This window comes from Scomber scombrus, chromosome 5, assembly GCF_963691925.1.
Source record: "Scomber scombrus chromosome 5, fScoSco1.1, whole genome shotgun sequence".
NCBI lineage: Eukaryota > Metazoa > Chordata > Actinopteri > Scombriformes > Scombridae > Scomber > Scomber scombrus.
The window spans coordinates 28,258,246-28,270,654 of record NC_084974.1 but is presented as its reverse complement, the minus strand read 5'-3'; the positions used below and the strand labels follow the sequence as shown (position 1 = coordinate 28,270,654).

General features: G+C 40.9%; 1 protein-coding gene across 1 annotated transcript in view; it reads left to right on the top strand.

Moving 5' to 3' along the window:
- Nucleotides 1-12,409, top strand: part of clmpb (CXADR like membrane protein b) — a 62,594-nt gene that overhangs the window by 40,218 nt on the left and 9,967 nt on the right. The window contains exon 3 of the mRNA XM_062419532.1: nucleotides 6,900-7,051. Within this exon, the coding sequence (XP_062275516.1) occupies nucleotides 6,900-7,051 (152 nt within the window). The remainder of the gene's footprint in view (nucleotides 1-6,899; nucleotides 7,052-12,409) is intronic.

Below are 12,409 nucleotides of genomic sequence, written 5' to 3'. Positions count from 1 at the left end.
AAGCGTGTTATCTGGTGCAAAACAGACCATTTGACATTTAGACCTTGTTCAGTCTGAACACATTAAAGGGAGGAAAAATGTGTTGAATGCTGTTTTTGAAGCCGAATGTAACCCTGTAAATGGTTTAACACCACATGAGCTTCCAGAGATTATTCTGCAAGTCAAGCTGAAGTCTCTAAGATGCATTGCTGCAATTAACATTTTAAATGGGGACCATGCTTTCCAAAAATGAATTGTTTTTTAATTAGAAAAGAAAAGAAAAAAAAACATCCAGCCACTGACAATCACTTTTCTTTGTGGGAGAGACTGGAGTTCTTCAAAGTCTCCTGCATGTCATTCTTTCCACTTGGTCACGTGTCCAGTTGCAGTTTTTTACAAAAGCCACAATAAGGTGGAAAAAATCTAAAGTCAGACTGCTTATAATAATGTTTAGTGTCTAAGAGCTCTTTTCCATTTGAAAAAAAACAAGTAAACTGTACAAAGATGGTAAAGTGCTAGTAAAAGCACAGCTTCTCCAGCTATTATGGTGAAAGCGGAGCGGCCCTCGGAAACTCACAGACCACTGTGCATAGCCAAACTTCTCACGTGATGCTAGTCAGCCAATCAAATCTGTACACGAGAAGAGACTCGACTGTCTGTAATGGATTCATAGTATATGTGAAGAGTGTGATGAGGAGGATGGCAACCAGCTTCCAGGTGCCACCAGAACAAAATAGGCCTGGATCCACGTGACCTCCATCCACATTAAGACCTGGCAGGAGGACAGACTACATATGCACACAGCGGAGACCCACAGCACACCATTCACATACACAGGAGAAGAGATAATAAAAGACATTACTCAAACAGGAGAGAGACAAAGAAAAATAAAGATATGAGTCAGAGAGAGAGAGACATGCAGTGAGGATGAACTGCAGGATGCGGAACCAGATCCAAAACCTCAGGAAATGGCACCGACAGTCAGGGATGCAGAGCAGTTCCAGGATGGGTGCTGGTCCAGGAAGAGATGCCTCAGAGACATGAGAGGACAGGAGGAGATAAAGGGGAATATAGAGGGGCACACAGCTCAGATGCTCAGAAAACAAACAGAAGGTTAGAGAGATACAATGGTTATCAGACCAGTTGCAATGCAGGTTGGTGAAAACTGTGCATGGGGCCTGTGTAGGCCTTTATGAGGAGCTCTTTGCTCTTTGGACCATTTCATTCTAAATGCAGAAGATTTATGGAGCAACCGTAGCATCTTGGACAGCTACACCAAGTGTGAGTGTGGGTGACTCCACCAGATGCAGCATTGATAAGATGAGTATAGCACTGTAAGCAGGTTTCACTGACTCTCCCTCCCCTGGGGTATGTCGTAATTAGCTTTTTTCCCCCATCTCCTCCCTACTTCCTTATTTTGCTGATGGAAAATGCAGTATAGTTTGGGGGAATTAAAAGCGCTTGTTGTGAAACTAATTTGGGATCTATTTTGGGGATCTGACAGCGGGATGGCATCCCAATCGCTCTACGACAGCAATGACAAGGCCATGAAAGGGATTCTAATGAAGGCAATAAGAGCAGTACAAGGTGAACATTTACCACAGGGCCTTATATTTTCCAAGCCTCAGTGGCATTTTATCTCCTTCTTTGCCATTCCCAGTGGTCTTCCCTCTCTTTTCCCATTTGCTTCCCCCTCCAGGTTCAAGGGATTTGCTTGGAAATGATTCCATCCCTTCTTTTTCTCCTCAAATGTAGTTCTTAGAAACCCCTCATCAAAGATGAACATAAACAAGATGGCCCTAATTTTTAGATGTTTTCCTCTCAAGCTTCAGTTGGCTCACTCCTCTAGTGGCTCTCATAACTAGAGGAACATAATATGATACATATGGTGGCTCTCATAACATAACTGTAGTAGCACAGAACAGTGCTGCAAATGAATGCAATATAAAAGGGTGACACTCATGCTAAATAGCGCATAACAAATAATTATTTCTCATAAAAAGTTCATTGAAGAGGCACAAAAATGTAACCTCAGTCATGAAGAGGCTTTTTTTTGGGAACTACCTGCTAGCAATTCCTAATTAGCAGTTATTTGTTCCTTACTCATTCCTTGGTAATGACTTAATGTACGTTATTGTAAAATGTTACCAACAAAAGTTCCATGTCAGCAGAAGGGTGTGTTGGTCGCTGGGTGTGAGGCAAAGAGGATTATGGGATTTTATCCCTTCAAAGAGCCAGCCTCAAGTCAGGGTTAAAAAAAAACTCAACCCCTTTGATTTTCACAGGAGCAACATATTCATGAGTTGGACCTTGAAACTACAAGGAGACTAGTGTAGTGTGCCATATGCAAAACATGTGTTTTAATAGGGCATGATAACTTAGTTCATTTAAAGAGACTTACCCCTTAAGAAGCTGTAATTAAAAAGGGAGCTGTGGCTGTGTGGAAAAAAAGGTCTCTCATATATATAGTGAGCATGAGGGTTGTTTTTGTCAGCAATCTGTTTTCAATAACAACTGGAGGTGGCCTCTTGTCTGCTGAGACATCTGAAGATTTTTTTTTTTTTTTGTGCCATTTCCAGCAAAGCCGTCTCGAAATCCTTAAAGACATTAGGAAAGCGAAAAGGTCAAGATGTAACTTCCGATATGTGAATCTCTGTGCCACATTGGTGGTATTTATAGTATATAATGTTTGTCATCTGAATAACTAATTCAGGTCACACAAGAACAAGACTTCTGGACAGTTGGTTGGGGCAGATGCAGGCTTTTAAACAGCACACTGAGATGTGAGCATTTCCCCATTGTCTCATCAGCCCTATATTTGACATGTCAGATTTTGATAATTACATGCATGACGTTCTATTTTAGTGAATTTGTGTGGAGGTCATACAGCCCAAACGCTTCTCTTTCTCTGTAACGCCATGAGCCTATAATATAAAGAACATAAACAGTTTTTGTGCTGATTGGCAGGGTTGGGATATGATTGTTACTGTTTCCTGCTGCAGTGAGGCATGTGACTTCAGTCTTTATGCCTGATGATGGTTGTATTCCAAACCATAGGTCTCTATGCTAAGTAAGGCGTCATGATTTACTGTCAGTAAAAGATAGTCTTTCACATCTCCGTTATGCAGATAGGCGGAAGTGGAACCGTCTATCTGACAGAGCATAGAGCATTCATCATACACACCAGCAGTCATGCATGTACATTATATGTAGATAAGCACACGTGTATTCCACAGTGTGAATGCACTCAGCGGGAAATAGTCAGCAGAAATAAAACAGTGATACCCCCAATCTTTTCTGCTTTTGTGTATTTTCTAACCTGTGTCTAAAACCACCTTTGTGATGCTATAATCCATCCTCCACACCAGTGACTTACAGTAAGTGCTCAAAATAAGGCATTGCACCATCCCTCCACCCCTCCCTCAACCCATTTTTTTCCCCCTTTCACTCCACCCCTCTATCTCTCTCCATGTCCCTCTCCCTTCTCTGATCTGCTGTGTTTGAGTACCAGAGGTCATAAGCTTTGGACATGGCAAAGGCCCCGGTCAGACCGATGTGCTGACTGAGGGGATACGGGGCTTGACTTTGGGCAGTGTGAAAGATCCAGGCCTGCCGTGTTTGTCTGTCTGTCCGTCTCACAGGCCACACTATAATAAGATTGCGGGGCTCTGTAAGGCGGATTTACTGGAGCACAACTCCCCCTAGGGCCTTTTCATAGAAATTGGTTCCTCCATATTTCACCCTAGCTTCTCACTCTCCCCCTTTTGTCAAAAGTGTCTATCTTATTCTCTCACTCCCTCACTCTGTCTTTCTAAACCTCTGGTGTTGCTCCCCACTTTCTTTTGTTAATTATGATATGCTTCTTTCCTTTCTTTCTGTGGGTGAAGATTGAACTTAGCCACAAATGGAAGCGTGAAGCTGAGCCAAATGGAGCTGCGAAAAGCAGACACAATGAAAGAGAAAGAGGGATGTGGAGAATATGTCCTGGGATATGGTACAAGTTACCATTTAAAAAGTCCTCTCCACATGTATGCCTCTCTCTCACAACATGTTTATTCCGATGGACTTTCCCATGTCCTTATGGAATCTCATAGAGACGTGAATTTTTACACAGCACTGCTATAAGGAATGTTACATATATGTCTGGCTTTAAGCTAATGTGGTTCACAGTTTGTAATGTTTCTAGGTCACCTTGCTGCAATTTGAAGGGGCCATGAACCCAAACTTGACTAACAAAACAGGTTTTTTTCATACTATGTGTGCAAAGCTGCCACAGAGGTGAAATCTGCTGTGTCTCATTATTGATGTTGACACAAATGATGTGGTCTTGCAGTCCAATCATCCCAGCTGTGCACACTGTGAATGAGGCCAATACAAATGCAAGCACAAACTCACACCAAGGCTAGCTTATTTTTGGACCACTGTGTCATCCATTCCAGAGCACAAAAGCCCCTCTGCAAGACCATAACTAAGCGGGAAAGTGAGGAGCAGCGATTGTATACCAAACAAAAAGCCCTCTGATTTCTCTGCAGAGTCTTTCTGGTAAAAACTAAGACAGATTACTTTCTGTTACAGATACAACATATGTGCTGCCTATTGCACCTTTGAAATACAAACAATTTATGGCACTCTGAGCCTCATTGTTGGGCTATGAAGCATATTTTGGCACAGTTAGTGAGGTGACCCTCTGTCATTGTTTGAGGGTCAATTTAAAGTTGGTAAGTGAAAAGTCAAGTGCATTTTGTGGTAAAAGATTGCAATGCCCCGCTTTCTTCGGTCACCCTGGCTCTATCTATTTTATAGGCGAACTCTTTTATTACGGAGCCTGCAGCTGAAGCGGTGGGCAGTTGAAGGGGAGGTGGGAGGTGAGAAAGGAAGCAGGGAGCTCTTATCAGGCCTGCTACACTGTGCAAGGTTCAGGCCTGGGCTGCTGATGAGTGATTGCAGAGGCAGTGATCACAAAGGCTAGCCTGAGGAGTTGAAGGAAGACAGTGGGCAGACCAGCAGACCCCTTAACCACCATCAGACATTAACTCGCCCCATTAGGTCAAACCGGCTGACAGTCTGACCCTTCTCCCTCTTGAATATTCTTTAAACTGCAAAGCTCTCTCTCTCTCCTGACATCCAAACTAAAAAATATCGGTGGGGAGTCCACAAGATGACCGACCCTGCAAATGCTGCATTAAAAAGTCATAAACCTTGATACCTTCAGGGTCCAGGAGCTCCTCACTGAGAAAGCCTTTATTTTTGTGCTGACTGATGATTTGAACCTAGTAGGTGGTCCAACAGCAGGAGAAGGACCTCAGCACTCTTAGGCTGCCAAAGGGACACACAAACACACTGACAACTATGAAGTACTCGCTCTCTGTCCATCTGACGAATGTCAATTGGAAACTTTAAGCTTGATTGACAATGAGAAGCCCTCAGCTCAATTTTATAGCAGAAGAACTGCTGAAACCCACCAGATGATGTTATCTGTATGGGGGAAACTCTCCACTTTTCTCCTCTGTGTCCTGCGTCAGCACTGACTCATTGATTTCATAGCACAGAGCTGACATTTTCATTGGCCCAAAGATCACTTATGGGACAGGGTGTTGGCTCCTGTGAGGGTGGACCAGTAGACAAGTGAACAGGCGCCCAGTGAGTGCTGATGCATTCACAGACCACATTTGGCCTCTTGTGGAACATTTGACAGCCTGTGATTTTGTCTAGTGAGCATAAAGGCATTTTTTCAGCGACTGGCTTTGGGTTTTAATCACTCTGCAGCATACACATAACACCTGTGCATGTACATAGTTTTTGTTCAGCCATGATGTTTATTTATTCTGTGCAAACAGGAAGAACCATTGGACCTCTAAGCAGCTATTAAGCAGCATAATAATGAAAACGAGATATAAAAATATTTACACAACCGGTACATTCCCATATGATTACAGATAGATGCCAATAACTTTATTTTAAGCGTTCAGAATCCCCCGGAGCTAATGGCTTATTCAACTATTAAATTAAAGGCAGGTAGTTAAGTTGAATTTTGTCGAGCCAAAAATATCTGACGCATTTGTGTGCATAAGCTCAGTGGAGCTCTGCATTGTTGTACAGTCTTTCTACCAGGTGGAGGGAGTCGAATATCTCAGCAGTGTACCACCCCCTCTAGACACACACAAACACACACACACACACACACAACAGCTTCGGCTTCCAGCAAACCCCCGTGACGCCTCTGGCTAATTCCACTCGAGCCCGCCGGGCTGTCCAGCATCCTCCAATAAATTAGCCTTGCTGCTCCCCCACTGAGACACAGGCCCTGACAGTCTGGCTTGTGCCCAAAGTCACTTGCTTACACACACACATGGTTATTGCTACTTTTCACTGCAACCGAAGCACTTCACTTAGTAGACTAGGCGATGCTTTGGATACGTTCCGTCTGCAGTAGTTGTGGATGATGTCTGTCCTATATCGGATATTCCCATTTTTAATTCAAATGACTTAATTTATCTTTTTCTGCATGTTTATTATAGCTGGCAGTATAGTTCCTCACCGGGTATCTTTCAATTCAAGGCTACAACTCCCAAGTACTTGCTGACAGTAACATTGCAATATTTGACCACCCCTGTCAAAAAGGGTTAACAAAAAGATCATTATAATGTTTCTCTTTGACCTTCTATGTCAAACTCTTTTTTCCTGTTTCAAGAATCCCCATTCGGTCTCCCGTCAGAGTCCGGATGTGATGTATCTTAGCATCTGTCAGACAGTGATTGGAATTCTGGGTCATATCTCTCACTGTGTCTTCTGTCTCAGTTTCTTGTATCAGCATGGTTTCGCTTCCCAATCGCAGCATCTGCCTCTTGTCTCAAGTTCGAATCGAGCTAGTGTTCTCATCTGACATCTCTCTAACTCCTCTCTCCCTTCATCTCCCTCAGTTCTATGCAGCCTGCTGTCGGTAGGTGCCCAAACGGATATGAAGAAGGTCGTTGGGGACAATGCTACCTTACCGTGCCACCACCAGTTCCCATCATCCAACTCTCTTGACATTGAGTGGCTACTTCAAAGACCAAACTCCAAACAGAAAGTGGTGAGATAAGGTTACTTTTTCTTTCGTGTTTCATCCTTGCCTCCCCATAGGGTTAATTGAATACTGACATTATTACTTTGGCTTTTAGGCCATAGCTTCGTTACTTAAATATAAAGTTTTAGCCCTTAAGATTTCAGTCATGGTTGAATTTGGCGACTCTCATGGTTACAGGAGATATCAGCAAGCGGTTAAATACTACTGCAGACACTCCTAGAGAAGCTACTTTGACTAAAATACAACAGAACAACTTATCTGTTTGCCGTGCAGCCAAACAAACTCATGTTTTTACAATGCAGCGCTAATCTCAGTGACAAATTCAATGTGGTCCCTGTGACAGCTTCGCACAAAAAAAGCTACCCAGTGTTACACCCGTTAAATGCTTTAAATGTGAAGCAGTAGCAGTAGGATGTTTCATTTGCTTTGGCAGCAACTTAACACACCTCTAACAGTGAATATGTAGCTTGTATCAATGAGAATAAAAAAACAAAACAAAACAGTAATACTGAAATACATGCATGTCTCATTTCCTGATATTTGAACCCAGCAGTAGAAGGGCAGACTGTGCTACTAGCAATGGCAGCTACTATATAGAGAGGTATTACTATATAGAGAGCATTTTTTTTATTTACAGACTAAAAGGAATGCTAAAAAAAATGAAGAGCATAAATGGTATCAAAATGCACTTTGAAAAAAGTAAAACTTTTTTTATGCTATGGGTCAAACATAAACATATGGAGAATATATTTTTCTTGGACAGGGTTGCACACTTTTTAACCTTAGTCACTCGAGGGTAGATACAAATTGTAAACATTTGTGCTTAAACTCAGACCTCCCTCTCTTTCTCTCTCTCTCTCTCTCTCTCTCTCTCTCTCTCTCTCTCTCTCTCTCTCTCTCTCTCTCTCTCTCTCTCTCTCTCTCTCTCGTTCATAGCAGGCTGCTATTGTCAAATATATCAAGTATATTACAGTTGAGAGATAGAAAGTGACTACATCAAACAGGCTGATAAGTGACATGAAAGCCTTTTTTCGGGGAATTGGTTGCATTAGTTAGATGAAAAGTGAGATCACTGAGAATTAAAATGTTAGTGTATATTACCAGATTCAGAAAATTTGAAAATTATTGCATGTGGGTGATGATCAAACAACAGTTTCTCTCTCTCTCTCTCTCTCTCTCTCTCTCTCTCTCTCTCTCTCTCTCTCTCTCTCTCTCTCTCTCTCTCTCTCTCTCTCTCTCTCTCTCTGTCTCTCTCTTACACACACATACACATGCATTTTTATCTATCGCCTATCTTTCCTCCATTGTAGTCATGCTGATTGATTTCCAACGGGACTTATTACAGTTGCAAATTAACTCATGGCCCAGAGTTACTGTAGCACTTCAAGTTTTATTGCCCTCAACAAAGGAAATCATTCTGCAAAATGTTCCCCCCACTTTCAACTCTGGACTCTTGACTTTTCAGTCTTCACACACCCTTTATCTGTTGCATTTAAAGCATAAATACTCAAATTACTTGATGTTCAAGGCTTCTTATAATGAGACTGGAATTATATCTTCTCAAATACTGTCTTTCTTTCTCTTTATCAATCTCTCTTCAACTATTAAAACATATGAAATCAGGCAAACATTTGATTCCAAATTCATGCTCTACATAAAGTAATACATTGCTTTGAGTTTCATTCGCTATGTCCACATGTAATCTTTTAGAGGAACTATAACTAGAACATTAAATCAGCAGTTGGCAGCTAATGAAACAGATGTTCTTTATCCTGGAAAAATGCTGTTGACTTTATCCTATCTTCCATCCTTAAACAGCAACAGAACTATTCCGTCTAAAGTAAAGCTTCACCTGGCTGAAAGTCTTTAAATGGCCTCAACTTAGTCTTTTCACAGCCTCTGAAGATGTCATGGTATCGTTTCACTGGTTTTGAATCATTGCCTTTCTTCACCCAAATTGAACGTATTATCTGATGACAGACAGAGCGTAAAATCTCACCAGCTTTCTGGCAGAAGAAAGAGATTTCCTTTGTCTTTGGAAGTCGTTTGTTCGTGCACTGGAGTGTTGGTTAGCACAGAGAAGTGTAACACTGCGAGAAATAAAAGAAGAATGTGTGAAGGGGGAGAGAGAGAGAGAGAGAGAGGGGGGCTGAGACTGAAAGAAAGGGAAAAACAAGTGTCTTACGCTTTGATGAATCAGATGGGCGCTGCCACATTGCGATGAATATTTAACAGGAAGATAACATTAAAACCAAATGTCTGAAAATTTGATTAGGAAAGAGACTGCGCCTGTAGCTGAATGATTAAATCATTCTTTTGTTCTGCTGGAAGGCCGTGTTGAGAGGGGAAGAGCATCTTGTCAACATTTAGCCTATGTTAGCAAATGTACAGGCTACATGTGTCAAGGGGTTGCAGACGGGGCTTAAGAGGTCCATTCTATGAATCGCACCGACACCAAAAAGACCGGCTCTCCTTCACTGTGCTGATCTGCAACCTGTCATAACTATAGTTTAAAAGGTAAAGAAAAAAACACTGTATCAACATAGTGATACAGTTTAAACTGATGTAATGTGATGTCATTTTCCAATAAAAACAATGAAGGTAGGGTGTGTAAAGATAAATACCTAACAAATTACATTCCTCTCTTAAAAAATACAACACACTTTAGATTTACTGTATGCTGTTGATTTTCATTGCATGAAAATATGAAATTAAGCTTATTGGTTTATTATGATTTAGGATTTATTACAACACTTATACACTTATTTACACTGTATTTACTCAACTGTACAGATGGATAGTGATACATTAACAATATGTTTAAATTATTTTGGTTTCTATGTTGTTTGTTCCAAATAATCCTTAACCCATTATAATATATATACATAACATATAAAGGTGCTCTCTATATAATTGTTCTAAAACCTGAAGCATTGTTAGAAAACAGCCTCCTAAAGCATGTTAAACAATCACAAGGTACCGGTTTGTTAATCAGCACCGGCATTCTTGCTACCGCCGCTCCCTTTCTTCATTCCCTCTTGACCACAGCTGCTCTCTCTCTCATTCGCTGGTGCACTCAGCTCTTCCTCTCTTTTTATCGCGTCTGTTTTGAAATGAGCCGGGAAGCCGACAGCGAAGTCTAACTTTACTTTTAATATTATCAAACGAAAGGAAATGTCCACCCCTCACCCTAGTAACGTCTTTGTACTCCCTTATGGCTGGGTTTCACAACTCTGATCCCTGGCTGTGATTGGCCACCTCAGCGTGACATTGGGTTGTGTTTCTCCAAAAGTTGACTCTGGATCAACTTCCTGACTGCAGACCAGCCATTGTCAATGTGGCCTAAACGCACCACTGCCATTCAAAAGAGTGGGAGGACCCGGATGAATTTATACTGCACAACTACTATGGGCCTAATGCACCCATAGAGTGGGTCCATCAGAGACTTCTGCCAGCCTGACCCAGGTGACCTCCAGTTTAGGCCTCTGGCTAACTGGAAGTGGGTTAAAATAATGAAATGTGATCATACAGAACAGATTAAATTAGATAGTGGAATGAGCCATTTGGGTTGTGAAGCTCAAAAAATGTATCGATTGTTTTGCATTTGTGCACATTTTTGTGCATAGCCACCTATGATTGTGTGTGTGTGAAAAATGCTTTTTAGGCCTTTGCCATATAAGTTGTAATTCCATGGTTTGGCCACTATGTCAAATTGGCTTCAAAGGCCAGTGCTCTTCCTGGGGCTTGAAAACACAAACAAAATAAAATGCATCCCATAATGCATTTCGCAAGATTTCAGCTAATCACAATGCATATGTTTAGACAACGATGATATCACGTAAAATGCGCTCACGTCACATCCAGTCTTAAAGGGTAAAACAGAGAATATTACAACAACAGGGTATGTTATGATATGAAAATAAAATAAATACCATACATGATAATCTTATATTTGAACATACCCAGTATAGTACATTTAATAAATACTATTCATAAAAAGTAATCTTTCTGTTTTTGCCAACAAACTTGTGTCTTAGCCTTTGTATAAACCCAGAGAAGGCAGGGACACAGCATGTCTGCATAGTCATTTCATGTATTACTGAATATATAAACCACCTTATTTTAATTGTTAACTATGCTAACAGCCTGTGGCCATTTTACAAAATCCTTCATAAATTCCTCACAGTCACCGTCACTATCTCTCATTTGTGTTGGTCTCATAAGCATATGTTCAGAATACCCACAGACATAAGCAGGAGTTTAAATACACATACAGGTTTAGTGTCGTCTACATTCACATATGTGTGTGTAATAAATGTCCAGAATTCATGAAGTCAACAGAAGTGTGCCCATAGGCAGATGTTTTTTTTAAAAATATGTCCCACTTTGTTTAGGTGCCAGAGCCATGTGTCTTTGTGCCTGTAGCTATGGCACTGTAATATAGGTCTGCATTCACAGTGTGTTTACGCAGAAGCTGCTTTGAGTGTGTAGGTCTTTGCATGTGTGTGCAAATGGCCAGTTGTCACCTGTGATCACAGCAGGTGCCCCTGTTTCTTAAGCGCTGATGTGCTGTGGCACCGGCATTTAGCAGTCCCCATCTGCAGGCTCTCACTTGCCCTGAGTAATAGGCGACAGCTGTGTTTGTTTGTGTTTGTGGATGTGGATAGAACGAGAGAAGAGAGAGAGAGGGTAAAAATTAAGGAGAAGATAGAAAATAAGCAAAGATACAAACAGACAGAGATGAGAAAATGAAAGCTTTCAGTGCATGTTTACAGATGTTACACTCAAATTTCAAATCATCTGATTTTTCCTTTGAAGGCCCAGTCGTTGCAAACAGCAAAGAAAAAGGAAAAATATTACAAACACAATCTGCTTTTGATGCACTTGTCTAATTTGACTGTTTATTTCAGGGTTTTTATAGGTTCTCTTTTACTTTTTACTTACTTTACTCTTTTACACTGTATTTATTTTGCTATGTAGAAAAATATTAAAGTCCTCACATTAGCAAATCATAAAGAAAACAATATAAAGATACATAGAAAATATGTAAGAAAGAAGAGTATAAGTACATGTGCATGTGAGTATGTACAGTATACATGCAGACCTACATACACATTCACACGCATTGATACAAACATACATGTGCATACTTGACTGAATATTTACTGTCCTGATTTCCATACACTCCATACACACGTTTTTCCATATTATACACTAATTCTCATTTCCTTTACCTCAATGTAATTTATACAAAGTCATGCTTGTCCTATGTTGAATTCCCTCACTGAAAGATCAATTTAAATCAGACTACCCCATCACCTTATCATAATGATCAGTTGTGTTTATTGCATTACTGAGAATAAG